This window comes from Geotrypetes seraphini, chromosome 12, assembly GCF_902459505.1.
Source record: "Geotrypetes seraphini chromosome 12, aGeoSer1.1, whole genome shotgun sequence".
NCBI lineage: Eukaryota > Metazoa > Chordata > Amphibia > Gymnophiona > Dermophiidae > Geotrypetes > Geotrypetes seraphini.
In genome coordinates, this window is record NC_047095.1 from 74,815,938 (window position 1) to 74,831,784 (window position 15,847).

The 15,847-nt window shown below is 38.6% G+C and overlaps 1 protein-coding gene across 2 annotated transcripts in view; it reads right to left on the reverse strand.

The window, feature by feature from the left end:
* KDM4A (lysine demethylase 4A) overlaps positions 1-15,847 on the reverse strand; it is a 226,336-nt gene that overhangs the window by 97,725 nt on the left and 112,764 nt on the right. For both annotated transcript variants that reach the window (XM_033916196.1, XM_033916198.1), the window contains exon 9: positions 2,513-2,712. In XM_033916196.1, the coding sequence (XP_033772087.1) occupies positions 2,513-2,712 (200 nt within the window). The remainder of the gene's footprint in view (positions 1-2,512; positions 2,713-15,847) is intronic.

Sequence of the window (15,847 nt, forward strand, 5' to 3'; positions counted from 1 at the left end):
TTCTGATGTCGGAGAGGAAGTTCTGGGCCAGCCAATCGGAGGTGAAGTCTTGTGAGTCCGGCGCTTGTACGTGCCTGGCCTGGCTCAGGGAAGCAGCAGGGAGAAATCATCGTGGTGGCTTGGGGTGGGGAAAGAATCGGGAAAGTGGAAAAATTGGCACGATGGCTTGGTGGGGCAGGTGGAGAGAGAAAGAAAGACAGGCAGGGGGGAGACAGAAAGAAAAGGGGAGGGGCAGAAAGAAAGAAATATTGGATTTACAGTCAAAAGAAGGAAGTGCAACCAGAGACTCATGAAATCACCAGACAAAACGGTAGGAAAAATGATTTTATTTTCAATTTAGTTATCAAAATGTGTCCGTTTTGAGAATTTATATCTGCCATCTATATTTTGCACTATGGCCCACTTTTACTAAATCGCGATAGTGGTTTTTAGGGCAGGGAGCCTATGAGTGTCGAGAGTTGCGTGGGGGCATTCAGCGCAGCTCTCTGCGCTAAAAACCACTATCGCGGTTTAGTAAAAGGGGAGAGGGTATATTTGTCTATTTTTGTATAGCTGTTACTGAGGTGACAGTGCATATTTTAAAGTCATCTGCCTTGACCTCTGAAAAAAAAACTCGAATACAAATGATATTAACATTTTCTCTGCGTACAGTGTGGTTTGTGTTTTTCAAAATTTTATTGTTGGTAGATCATTCCAACTTGATCATTTTAAAAAGTAGCTCGCAAGCTAAAAAAGCGTGGGCACCCCTGCTGTACTGTCTTGAAGAAAGATTTGGCCTCTAAAAGCTAATTGAAAAATTGATTAGTCAAAAAAAAAAAAAATGGTATTTTCTTATTTCTCATTATTTGTTTTATTTCTGTTTGTTAATTTGTAAAGTGGTGATTGTTATGTAGCAGTTTTTTTCAAATTTACATCTACTGTCTTAATATTTTGCACAGTATTAGAGGACGTGTCACTTTTTCTGTGGTGTTGCATTGTATGCAGAGTCTGGTTTCTTGGTTCAGTTTAACTTTTGTCTACATAGTTCTATTTTTAGTTTGTGATTAGTCCATTTTGGGCGAGGGTGTATCTCTCTGTGTGTATGAAAAGGACATCCTCTTCCACCTCAATACAGCCTGTGACATATTTGAACGTCTCAATCATGTCTCTCCTCTCTCTGCGTTCCTCGAGTGAGTACAGCTGCAACTTACCCAGTTGTTCCTCATACGGGAGATCCTTGAGTCCCGAGACCATCCTGGTGGCCATTCGCTGAACCGACTCAACTCTCCGCACATCTTTTTGATTATGCGGCTTCCAGAATTGTACACAGTATTCCAGTATTGTTTAGTTTTACAACACAGTAGCATCAGCAGGGCGGCAAGATAGCAGCCGGCCGCAGGTCTGTGTCCCCGGTGAATGTCCATCTCTCCAACCATAGGTCCGTGTCCTCTGTATATTTCCATCTTCCCTCAACCTGGTGTTGGCTTGCACCAGACTCGTCTTTCTGTGGGTTCCCCCTCCACTGTTTCCAGGTGTTGCTGCTGTGCCACCCATTTCTTCCTTGTACTTGTCCTCCAGGTGATCCTTCCTCACTGTGGGTGTATCTCGGCAGTTCCACTATTGCTGGTAATTTTCCACGGCCTCCCTGTATGCCTCCTTGATGAACTTCTCTAACTTCCGGACTTCTTCCTCAATGGTTTCCTCTGTCTTGGAGTTTTCTGCCTCTCTGTCCTCCTCCTCCTCTTTTCAGTTGTCTAATTTGTTTCTTCAGGCTCTCCAGTTCCCTGCATCGAGTGCATACATAAGACCGCCTCCAACAAGATAAATTCATAATGTGCGATGTGATGTTACATATAGAAACTTGATTTATCCTTCCCATTTTCAGGGCACAGACTGTAGAAGTCTGGCCGGCACTGACCTAGCTGTTCAGTCACAACAGGGAACAACTGGTGTGTCCTGAGAATTGGGTTGTCAAACCCTGTCCAAACTACTAGTGGTATACACTGGGCATGGAGAGGAGGAGGTCCTAAAATCTGCTCTGTCATACTTTTTATATCTGAGCATCTGGATATAAGGCAGCATGTGTCAGTCATACATTCTCAAATTGTTTTCCTCTACACTTTTTGGGAGGAATTTTCAAAAGGGTAGACATTCACCCATATTTATTAAAAAAAAATAAAAAATCACCTCTGAAAAAAATCCTGCCCCCCCCACTTTCTCCTCTGATGCAATGCAGGTATTCTTTGGCCATGAGTGGGGGTTCACTTCATTTTGAAATCTCCATATGTTCTTTGCAGCTGCAATGTACATGGGATAAATAATCCATGTGACTGGTCACAAGATTTTCAAAAGGGAATGTCTCATGAGGTTCCATTTGAAAGCTGACTTGAAGATCCTTACGTACAAGCCTACAAAGTTGCATCAAAACTGCCATTCAAAGAGAGATACCCATCAGATACACGCTTGTGGTACATCACCCTGGCCCTATTTTTAGAAATTCAGTAGCTAAGTCTGTTCTAATGTTAGATGTTACCTCTTCTCTTCAGGATCCATAAGCTCCATCTCCTCATCCCTAGGCTCTCCTTGGTGGAACTCTGCTGCCTCTGGTGTGGGTATGGTGTGATCAATCACCTGAATATCCTTCCCAGCTTTCCAGAGCTTGTAGCGTTCTGGTTGGAACTTACGCACAAAAACCTCCATTGAAATCTTCACCATATCCTTTCTGCAAGAGCACTGAAATGTGCAAAATAAGAGGCAGTCAGTGGATAATCAGAACATGAAGCCTGAGCTCCTACAGTAAACTAGCCTGTGCACATATTCCATATTTGTTATAGCAGTACCATCTGTGCCCTTAAATAAAATATATCTCAGGAAGAAGACAACTTTATTCTCTTTTTCTTTTTTTTTATAATTCTTTATTCATTTTCATATTTTACATGAAGTGTACAAAATATTGAGTTACAACTAATGAATACACAATATCACTTTTATATCTATTACATAATATTCTGAACAAATTTTTTTTATCCCCTCTCCCACCCCCCACCCTTCAAGTACTTTCCAATCACCTTATACATATTGTATACCATATTATAACATGTTATGTAAAATTGTTTTCACTACCCCCCTCCATGTGTGCCATAAAGAAGACAAGAAAAAGAAGAAAAGAAGAAGATAAATCCTATTATTCATTCAGTACAATACTTTGTCAATGGCCCCCATATTTTTATAAATTTAGGATATGTCCCTCTTTGTATTGCTATTACCGTATTTTCACATAGATAACGCGCACCCGTGTAAAACGCGCACACGGGTATAGCGCGCAAAAAACACATTTATGTACATAAATTTTTATATACCGCGCACACCCGTATACCGCGTATGCTGCCCGACTCTCCTTTCGCCCGCCCCAACTCTCCTCTGGAGACCCTGACTCTGTTTTCGCCCGCCCCGACTCTCCTTTCCTCCTTGAAGTCCTGTCCCTACCCTGAAAGCCTGATGCCCCCTCCCGACGTCCGATTCACCCCCCCGCAGGACCGCTCGCACCCCCCCCCCAGACCGCTCGCACGCACCCGCACCCCCACCCTGAAGGACCGCTCGCACCCCCACCCCGAAGGAGCGCTCGCACCCCCACAGCCTCACCCCCCTCCCCCATGGAGAAGCTGTCTACCTTGTTTCCGGATGCCAGCGAGCCCAGCTGTGTCCTCTGCCGACGGTCCCGCCCCTTCTCTGAGCCCTGCTGTGCTGCTTTTTCTTCCGGCGGTCCCGCCCTTTCTCTGACATCAGAGAAAGGGTGGGACCGCCTGAAGAGGAAGCAGCGCAGCACAGGGCTCTGAGAAGGGGCAAGACCGCCGGCAGAGGAAGCAGCTGGGCTGGCATCCGGAAACAAGGTAGACAGCTTCTCCATGGGGGAGGGGGGAGGCTGTGGGGGTGCGAGCGGTTCTTCGGGTGGGGGTGCGAGCGGTCCTTCGGGGTGGGAGTGCGAGCGCTCCTTCCGGGTGATGAATCGGGCGTCGGGGGGGGGGGGGAACTATGTAAAAAAATTTTTGTACAACGCGCTCACGCGTATAACACGCAAGGGTATGCGCGGTTTGTAAAAACCACGTATAACGCACGCGTTATATGCGAGAAAATACGGTACTCTTTCCATTTTGAATATATGACAAATTGTATTCCACCAAAATGTATAATTTAGGTTACTATAATTCTTCCAATTGTTGGTTATATGCTGAATGGCAACCCCTGTCATGACTAGTAAAAGCTTATTATTTTCTGGTGAAATTTGACTTTTTTTTCTCATCATCATTCCAAATAACACTGTATCATATGATACTGCTACATGATTTTCCATCAATTTATTAATTTGTGGCCAAATTGCATTCCAAAAACTTTTAATGTAGGGACAATGATACAGTAAGTGATCTAATGTCCCTGGTTCCAGATTACAGTGCCAGCATTTATAAGACTTAGAACTATCTAATTTTTGTAAACGTGTAGGGGTCCAAAAAGCTCTATGTAATAAAAAGAACCAAGTTTGTCTCATAGATGCTGACATTGTACATCTCATTCTCCAAGACCAAATTAGTGGCCATTGAGATGCATTAATTTGATGTTTAATCTCAATGCTCCAAATATCTCTTAGACCATTTTTTGGTTTTTTATTCAAATATCCAGATATTAATTTATACCACAATGCGGCTTGATGTCCTAGGAAGTCTGCTTGAAAACATAAGAACTTTAAACTATATTGATTATTCAATGTTTTCCATTCAGGGAACCCAACCTGAATGGCCTGCTTCAATTGCAACCATTTAAAACTTTGTTTTTTACTAAGACCAAATCTATGTTGCAATTGTGAAAATTCCAGCAGTTTACCTTCCGAAATAACATCATTCAGAGATCTAATGCCTGCAATAATCCATTCCTTCCAAAGGATTTGAGCTCCGCCAATTTTGATCTTGGAGTTTATCCATAAAGACTGATTAGTTGACTTGTTTATTGGGACAGGTGTTAATTTACTAATAAACCTCAACGTTTTCCAAGTATCCATTAATATCTTATTTTCTCTGTATCTTCTAGGCATGTTGATACTTGGAAGATGAACTAAATTTAGGGGAAACATAAGGCGCCATTCCAAATATAACCAATCCGGTGCATTATCTATCAGTTCTGGGAGGATCCAATACATACCCTGACGTAAAATATAGGCATGATGGTACCTATAAAAATTTGGAAAATTTACCCCTCCCTCCTTAATTGATTTTTGCAAAGATACCAAAGCTATTCTATGCGTTTTACCAAGCCAAAGAAATTTTGTTAAAATGCTATTAAGCTTTTTATAAAAGGACCCCTGAAAATAAATAGGGTATCATACTCATTTGGTAGCAAACTACAGGCAAGATCATCATTTTAATAGTTTGAACTCTCCCCCACCAAGAAAGATGTAACGGATTCCATTGCTCACATAACTCTGTAACTCTTTTCAATACAAATTTTTCATTTTCTTTTACTGTATCTTCAATTGTATTTTTAACTTGAATGCCAAGATATTTAAATCCTTCTTCTTTCCATATGAACGGAAAAGCGTCAAATAATCCTTTTATACAATGAACATTTAAAGGTATAAGTTCAGACTTACTCCAATTAATTTTATAACCTGAAAATTTGCCAAACATATCAATTAATTCCAATAGACAAGATAAGGTAGACTCTGGATTCCTCAAATAAAGTAAAATATCATCCGCATAAGCTGAAATTTTATATTCCATATCAGAATATGGAATACCTTGTATTCCCCTTGCTTGCTGTATTGCTAACAATAAGGGTTCTAATACAACATCAAATAACAAAGGAGATAAAGGACAACCTTGTCTAACTCCCCTCTGCAATTGAAAACCATCAGATATCATATTATTAATATTTAATCTTGCAACCGGGAAGCTATACAATGTTTTTACCATTTGTTTAAATCCAGAACCTATACCAAACCATTCTAAAGCCTGATACATAAAATTCCATTCTACCCTATCAAACGCTTTTTCTGCATCCAAGGAAACTGTAAAAGCCGGTTCATCCATTTTTTTTGATAAATTTAACATATGAAACAATAATCTAGAGTTATTAGAGGAATGTCTTTTAGCAACGAAACCCGTCTGATGCGTGTCTATAATATGTGGGAGAGCTTTGGCTAATCTCAAAGCCAAAATTTTCACCAAAAGTTTATTATCCACATTTATTAAAGATATAGGCCTGTAGTCTGAAACCAAAGTAGGATCTTTATTTGGCTTAGGCAAAACAATTACTATTGATTCAGCCATAGTACCTTTAATATCACCTTTTATAAGTTGTCTGATATAAATTTAGTAAATATGGGGAAAGGACATTTTGAAATGTTTTATAAAATTCTACTGTATAACCATCACCACCTGGAGCGGATCCAACTCTAAGAGATCTCAACGCTGTTTCTAATTCTTTTAATGATATAGGTTCATCTAAACTCCGTTTTATATGATCAGGAACCTTAGGTCCAATAATTAAATCTAAAAAATTTTTACCATCTTTTTGCCTCTCCAAATAAGGCTCGGAAGAATACAGGTCCTTATAAAATTTTAGAAATTGCTTTAAAATTATATCTGTTTGATTGGTTATTATACCATTATCATCTTTTATCCCATTAATGTTAGTTCTTCTTTTTTTTGCTTTAAGATAATTTGCCAATAATCTTCCCGCCTTATTAGAATTTCCATAATACATTGTCTGTTTGGAAAACAAGTCTCTTCTTATCATTTTTGAAGCTAATTCGTTATATTTACCTTTTGCTTTCAAAAGAGCTTGTAATACATCATGTTCCCATTTGCTTACCAATTTAGTTTCTAGTATTTTAATTTCTTTTTCTAACTCTATATACTGTTTTTTAATCTGTTTCCTAACAAAAGCCGAATATGATATAATATGACCTCTCATAGTCGCTTTAAAAGCGTCCCATACATTTTCAATAGATGTATCTTCCACTAAATTAATTTGAAAGAAATCACTAATTTGTGTTTTATAATTTTCCAAAAATTTTTCATCCACAAGCAATGCATTATCAAATCTCCAAAGAGGTCTTCTATTTTCTAATTGATCTAATTGTAAATCTATCCATACTCCCGCATGATCCGAAATGATAATGGGATCAATGGAAGCCTTAATCACTTGCTGCACCTTATGTGATGAAATAAAAATATAATCTATTCTTGAAAATGATTTATGAACCTGTGAACAAAATGAAAATTCCTGATCATTAAAATGAAAAATACGCCATATATCCTTCAAATCACATGATTGAACCAAATTATCTAAACCTAAAGATTTTATACTTTTACCTGGTTTTTTATCCATTAATGGATCCATTACAGCATTAAAATCTCCAGCCACCACTAAATTAGAAGCAGCCAGTGGTAACAACATACTCTGCAATTTTTTTAAGAATTCTGATTGATTCGAATTAGGGGCATATATATTGAACAACGTCAGGGCATTATTTCCCATACTTATATCAACATGTAGCCATCTTCCATGTGGGTCCGAATTTACTATCTTAAAATTGGCCATACACTTTTTATTTATAAGAACTGCTACTCCTGCTTTTTTACCCTCTACTGGAGCAAAAAAAATTCTTTCACCCACCCACCCGTTAGTTTCTGTGATTCCTTTATATTAAGATGGGTCTCCTGCAGACAATAAACATCCGCGTTTTGCTTCTTTAAAAATGATAATACCTTTTTCCTTTTGATTACATGATTTAGGCCATTGACATTAATAGAAAATATCTTAAAAGACATAATATATTTTATACTCCTTATCATAATCTTCCTCTTCCTTTCTTCCATAACTAAGATCTAAAAAACTTCTCCCTATGGCACACATTCTTACCTCCAAATTACCCAATCCCTTATTAATCTTTTCCTTAATCATCCTAGTAATATCTTTAATACCCACCTTCTTCCCACCCCTCCCTCCCCAATATAATGACTGCTTAAGGACACACATTGGACAGTAATCCCAACTTCCCCCCTCCCCCCCCAGGCAACCAATATTTATTAATAACCCCTTTATCCTTTATTGAGACAAACTCACTACCTCTCCACAATATTATATCTCTCTTCTAATCATAAAACCTTTTTTCTTTTTTTCCATTTTAAAGTAATTAATTTCTCTATCTATTATTTAACCTTTAGTCACATAACCATATTTATTTCCTAACATTCCATTAATGCATTTTTATCATTTCACCAATCTCTAATTCATTCCCCCAACATTTTATTTCATTCAAGAAAATTCTATCATAGTCATATATTTAATAAAAAGTATCATTTTCCTATATCTTATATTATCTAATCCATCTTCTCCTATCCTCCTTTAAATACCCAACAACAAATATCCATCTCTTCATATATTTCTGTTAAAAAAACAAACAAACTTCAATTTTATAAGTTTTTATCCTCTATTTGTATTTAAACATTTGTATTTCATTTTCAAAATAATTTTTCCCCCCCTTTTTATATTTCCTCTTCTCCAAATTAAATCCAATCTTTTTAAAACTATATTATCACAACATCAATCTTTACATTCCTTCAGCTACCAATAAATTCTTATGTATCTTTCTTTTATATTATTCATTTTCCTTTCCTTTACTTGCATTTAAATATCATATAACTTGTCCTTTCTATCATTAGTCCATTCTGCAATCTTTTCCTTATTGTCTTTTCATTCTTTACTTTCTCCTTTTCTGACTTATTAAATAAACTGAACTTTCATATTTATTTCTTATCTCCATCCATCCACTCTTAAAGACTTTTGACTGCCAATTGTCATTCATTTTTTTTTTTTTTTAAATATCTTTTTAGTCTATCAGTCCTGCTTTCTTCTTCTTCACATCTATTTATTTTCCTATTCAGTCCTCACTTTTCCTTTTGTGTTAATTTGTCCAGTCCTTTAATCCTTCTTGTTCATTCTTTACTCCAACCATCCATCTTTCAGTCTCCTAAAAGTTCAGTCTAATAACTTCACTTTAATGTCTTTCCAGTCTATCCTTCTTTCTTCTTTACATTCTTTTATTTTCTTTTTCACTTGTCCATTTTTATTTCCTGTTCTTTGTTGCATATTCTTCTTTTTCCAACAAACAAAAGTCCCATAGTTCTTTATATTTAATTTTTTGTTCAATATCCACCAATCCAGTCTTAGTATTTATCCCTTCATTTCAACACCCATTGTGCTAAAATGACATAGGTTCTGATTTTGAAAGAAAGGTCTTTAGTTTTTCCGGATCAACAAAATACAAAGATTTATCCCCACAAGATGCCCTCATTTTTGCTGGGTAATATAACCCATACTTATATCCTTTTTCCTTTAATTGAGATCTCAGATCAAGGAATTTCTTCCTAATATTTGCTGTATTTTTAGCAAAGTCTGGTAAAAACCATATTTTGGATCCTTTATAGTTTAAGTTTTTATTTTTTTATTTCAGCATTTAAAATTTCTATTGCTTGCTGGTATCTTAACATCTTGAATATTAATGGTCTTGGTCTCCCTTGATTTTCCAGACTCTTTATTGGAATCCTGTGCGCCCGTTCTATTTCCAAAGGCTGTTTGAAATCCAACTGCAATAATCTAGGAATTAAATTTTCTAAAAACTGTATTGCATTTTTCCCTTCCAAATTTTCCTGTATTCCAAAAAGTTTTATATTCTTTCTTCTTCCACGGTTTTCGTAATCTTCCAGCTGACTTTTCAATTGAATTATTTCCAAACTGTCATTTTTGCATCTTTTTCCTTCACATTCTAAGCTCTCCATTTTAACTTCTAACTCTGTTGTTCTTTTATTAGCTACTTCCATTTGTCTGTGTATATTCAGGATTTCTTCCTTCAGTTCTGCCATATTACTCACAGTCTCTGTCAGCATTTGTTTGATTTGCCTCAGTTCCCCCATAACTTCAGCTTTGCTTAACTCCTCTGATACATCAGCAGGAAGCGGAACCTTACTCGGGGTAATTTGATCCTGCTTCTGCCTTTTCACAGCCCCTCCGGTTCACTTTTACTCTGTCGGGTGCTCGCCATGCTCCCGCTGTCCTCTCCGATGTTTTCAGCCGAAAACAGTTTAAAAGGAAATCTTTATTTATTCATCGGTTGCCCAGGTAAGAGGAGCGCTGCGATCACATGACCATTTTGTGTGCACGCTAAGCCACGCCCCTATTTTATTCTCTTTTTCAACACAATAAATTATATATGAATGAATAAAAAATATTCTTCACTCCTTAACAAATACATGTAGGATCCAGTAGATATTAGGCAGACCAAGGAAAGAGGAGGGCATACTTGGGAAGGGTCATCACCAGGATTCAGTAGTCATGGGAGGTCCTAAACTTAGTAAACATGATGGTCAAAATGGAGAAGGATCTTAAGGATTCATTAGCCGAATGAGAGCATCTAAAGGAAGTGGAAAACCAGTGGGCAAAACAAAATTTTAGAAGTTGACCAAAACTGGTGGTTTTGGTTCTGGCCAAAACCAAACTCATGCCCTCCTGGCCTTCCCCCATCCCTATAGAAGCCCTCTGGGGCCACCAACGCCCCCCAGGCTTATCTTAAGCTCTGGAGTATCAGTAGCCTCTTCAGGGCACGTACAATCCTAAGTCATTCTTATCCCCACTAGTTCCTCAGCCAAAATAGCTGCTGGGACTTCAACAGCAGAAAAAACACAAAAAGGCAACCTAGTCACATCAAGGTTTGTGTGGGGGACGCTCAAGACGCCAAAATTGGCTCGCGACTAACAAACCAAAATGGGGTGAATATAATATAGGGTGCTCTCAGTGTGAACCCTCAGTGATAGGAGCACAGCTCCGACACTTCACTTCTGGGTCAAGGTGGTAAGCCTCCACCCACACACCATCATTGAGCACCCTGAGTGTGCTGAAATTAAAGGGACCTGAGTCCACTAAATCAAACAAATCAAGCAATCAAAGTGAGTAAATTAAACTCAACACAAACAACCTGAGTGACCCCAAAACAAACCCTGCCAGCCAGACCCCCCGACTCACACAACAAAATCAAAAAATCACCATGCAAAAATCAAATGAACACAATACTTATCTGAAACTATCTCACAAACTGATAAACGCAAAAAACCGCGCCAGGAGAAGAGGTTCGACCGCGCTGGTTTCGGGAGGAGCCCTTCTTCAGGAACCTGACCCCCGGTTCATTTGATTTTTGCATGGTGATTTTTTGATTTTGTTGTGTGAGTCGGGGGGTCTGGCTGGCAGGGTTTGTTTGGGGGTCGCTCAGGTTGTTTGTGTTGAGTTTAATTTACTCACTTTGATTGTTTGATTTAATGGACTCAGGTCCCTTTAATTTAAATTTAATTTAATTTAAATATGAAAAGATTATGGCAGAGCGTTTAGGGTTTGTTAAATCCTTTAAGGGGATTTGGGATCCATTAACTAATTTTGTCACATTATAATTAAAGTGATTCCTTTATCTTTATGTTAGATTCCTTTACACATCCAGGGTGGGGGGGTGTATTATTTATTTAGAGGTATAAATTTCATAATATTCTATAATATTGATGAGTATAATATAATATCATTACTGTTATAGGTTAAGAAGGGATTTAAAATTTTTATTGTAATATTTCTGATGTTAATAGTGTATTTTCATATAGTTGTTTTGTTTTTTTTTGATTTTTCAAATGTATACATTGTCAAGTTCAAAATATCAATAAAGAAATTAAAAAAAAAAAAAAAAAGAAGTTTGTCAGAAAGACACGGGGACAAATTTTTCCCCATCCCCTGAATAGGCCCGAGTTGGCGCATACTACGCAGAAGCGTTAGCAGGGCGTGACAGAGAGCTTCCTAGTTCTGATCAGAGGAAGTCAGGATAATAAAGATGAGGAAACCGATATATAGCATAGGAAAAGGGAAATTCACTATTTGTGTAAGGTGTTAGGTAGGCCAGAATCATAGAAGAAATCAGGTAAAGAACTCTAATGATTCCATTTTGGGGACAGTGACTTTCTGTCTGTTCTTTGTTCTCTTTGTTCAGTTATTCCCGCCTTGAGCCTCGTGGGTCTAATTGATAACAGATGTATTTGAGCTGGGTATACTGGGCATAGAAGAAAAGCTTTCTTGCATTAAATATGAATGAAATATTATTTGAAACCTAAAGAAACTTAAAGGGAGCCTGGGAGGCAACATCTGGGGTTTCTGTGTGTGTGTCAGTGAAACTTGAAACTGCCAGTTTTTCAGAGCAAGGGGAAAAGTCCTTCCTCCTCCTTTTCTTTGCTGAAAGGGACATAAACTTTTCAGCACTTTTCAATAAATGCAGGTTCTCTTGAAATACCTTTTTAAGAAGGACAAAAAGAATATTGGATATGTAATAATGGGTTTATGTATATTCGGAAATGAATGTAAACAAAAATATGATTTCTGAAACTTATTTCATGTTAAAAGGAAGTTAATTGTCTAAATTTAAGGACAGCCTCTGTTAATGGATTGGTTGACAAGTAATGATGTCATGCAGGACAAAAGGTACATATTTGGGAGCAACGAATTATCGGGTTGAGATCTTTGTCAGAAAGGCCAGTGTTTGGCAGCTGTAAAGATCTCCCGGTGACGCAACCAATCTTTTGAGGATCATTATGGACGGAAGGAAAGGATAAACTGGAGTACCTCTGGATAAAGATTCCTAGACAGAGCGGAGCAGACACAAAAATTGGCCTCTATTATCGACCCCCAGCACAGACGGAAGAAACAGACACAGCAATGATAGAGGAAATCAACCATGAATGTACAACAGGTAATGTAATGATCATGGAAGACTTCAACTTTCCGGGGATAAACTGGAACCTAGGAACCTCAAACTGCGGCAGGGAAACAAAGTTCCTGGAAATAATAGGGGATTCCTTCCTAGAAAAAATGGTGGGAGAACCGACAAGAGGAACCGCAACCTTGGACTTAGTCCTAAATGGTATAACTGAAAGGACAACAGACGTGGAAGTCACGGTCCCACTAGGGACGAGCGATCACAACATGATCAAATTTTATATATATTTTTTTTTAATTCTTTATTCCTTTTTAATCATTCAACAAGTGTACAATAAAAATCATACATAGGCTCAAAAACAACACTTGATAAATCCATCAAGATAATAACAATTGTATATATATATAAAAAAACCCATAACCCACCCTCCCTCCCAACACTATTCTTCTTAATTCATTTTACCCTCTCTTCAATTTTACAATCCCTCCCCCATCCCTCCTTAAATAATTTATCTTCAAAAGAAAAAATGGTGTTTATTCATTACAAAACAATGTTAATGGCTCCCATATTTTAATAAAACTTTTATAATTTCCATTTTGTACCGCTATTGAACGTTCTATTTTATATAAATGACATAGTGAATTCCACCAAAAATTAAAGTTAAGTCTGCTATGATCTTTCCAATTTTAATATTGGCATCGGGATGGGGAAACGAACCAAAACTCAAACCACAACCTTTAACTTCAGGAAAGGGAATTACGAAAGCATGAGAGCCATGGTTAAAAAACGGCTCAAGAAAAGGACAGCGGAAATCAAAACGGTCGACCAAGCATGGTCCCTACTAAAAAATACCATCACTGAAGCACAGAATCTCTACATTCCGCAGATATCCAAAGGAAGGAAAAATAAGAACAAAGGAGAACCAGCTAAAGGGGTGAAAGATGCGGTAAGGGAAAAGAGGAACTCGTTTAAAAAAATGGAAATGCGAATGAACGACGGAGGCCTGGAACAGTCACAGGGTCGACCAGAAGAAGTGTCACAAGTTGGTAAGAGATGCCAAAGAGATCTATGAGGAAAAGTTAGCGCAAGAAGCTAAAAAACTTCAAGCCCTTTTTTAGATACATAAAAGGGAAAAAACCAGCAAAGGAGGCAGTGGGCCCTCTTGATGACCAAGGAAGAAAAGGGTGCATCAAGGAAGATAAACAGATTGCAGATAGGCTAAATTCATTCTTTACATCTGTCTTTACCAAGGAGGACACTGCATCAATGCCCGAAACAGGGAAAGTATTCAAGGATGTAGTTGAGGAAAGCCTCACCACAGTGAATGTGGACTTGGACATGATATACTATCAGATCGACAGACTAAGAAGTGACAAGTCCCCTGGACGGATGGAATTCACCCGAGAGTGCTAAAGGAACTTAAGGTAGAAATCGGAGAGCTATTACAATCCCTAGCTAATTTGTCAATTAGAACTGGACAAATACCAGGCGACTGGAAGATAGCGAATGTCATTCCAATCTTCAAAAAAGGATCGAGAGGAGAACCAGGCAACTATAGACCTGTGAGTCTTACATCGGTTCCTGGGAAGATGGTTGAAGCATTAATCAAGGATAGCATAGTGCAACACCTGGAAAATCACAATCTGATGAGAGTTAGTCAACACGGCTTCAGGAAGGGGAAGTCATGTCTGACGAATTTACTTCAATTTTTTGAGAAGGTGAAAAAACAAATCGATAGCGGAGACCCGGTGGATATAATATACTTGGACTTCCAGAAGGCGTTCGACAAGGTTCCACATGCTAGGCTTCTGAGGAAACTACAAAGCCATGGAATTGAAGGGGATATACTAAGATGGATAGGCAATTGGCTGTAGAACAGATTGCAGAGGGTAGGCATAAATGGGAAGTTTTTAGACTGGGAAAAGATGACAAGCGGTGTGCCCCAGGGCTCGGTTCTTGGGCCAATCTTATTCAATATATTTATAAATGACCTGGAAGAGGAAATGACGAGTAATATAATCAAGTTCGCAAATGACACGAAACTATGTCGGTCAGTTGGGTCACAAATGGACAGCAAAGAACTCCAAAGAGATTTGAACCAGCTAGAGAAATGGGCGGAAATGTGGCAGATGAAGTTTAATTTAGACAAATGCAAAGTGATGCACCTGAGCATGAAGAACAGGGAACATGAATATAAAATGTTAGGTGTGACTTTGGGCAAGAGCGAACAGGAAAGGGATCTGGGGGTACTGATAGACAGGAACCTGAAGCCATCGGCTCAATGCGCAGTGGTGGCAAAGAAAGCCAACAGGATGTTGGGCATGATAAAAAAGGGTATCACGAGTAGATCGGCGGACGTCATAATGCCGCTTTACAGAGCAATGGTCAGACCACACCTGGAGTACTGTATCCAACACTGGTCTCCTTACCTAAAGAAGGATATAACCCTGCTGGAAAGGGTGCAGAGGCGAGCCACAAAATTAGTAAAAGGTATGGGAAATTTGAGCTACAAAGAACGCCTCGGAAAGCTGAGCTTGTTCACCCTTGAGAAGAGAAGACTGCGAGGGGATATGATAGAGACTTTTAAAATGCTAAAAGGTTTCGACAAAATAGAGCAAGAAGCATCGTTATTCACATTGTCAAATGTGACTCGGACAAGAGGTCATGGACTGAAATTGAGGGGCGACAGGCCCGGACAAATGTCAGGAAGTTCTGTTTCACACAGCGAGTGGTGGATGCTTGGAATGCTCTTCCGGAGGAGATTGTGATGGAAACCTCCATTATGGGATTCAAGTGCAAGTTGGATGCACACCTCCTTGCAAATCACATTGAGGGATACGGGTAAATAAGGTCTTCATCAGGGAACACCTAGGTCTCCATCAGGGAACACCTAGATTGGCCTCCGCATGTGTGGGTCGCCGGACTAGATGGACCAAAGGTCTGATTCGGTGAAGGCATTTCTTATGTAAATCAGAAATTCTTAATACTGTATTAATTTAGCACTACCCAGGGTGAGGCATTGCAAGATCAATTTCCTTTTAAGTGGGCAGTACAGTCAATTAGGTACTTAGGAAT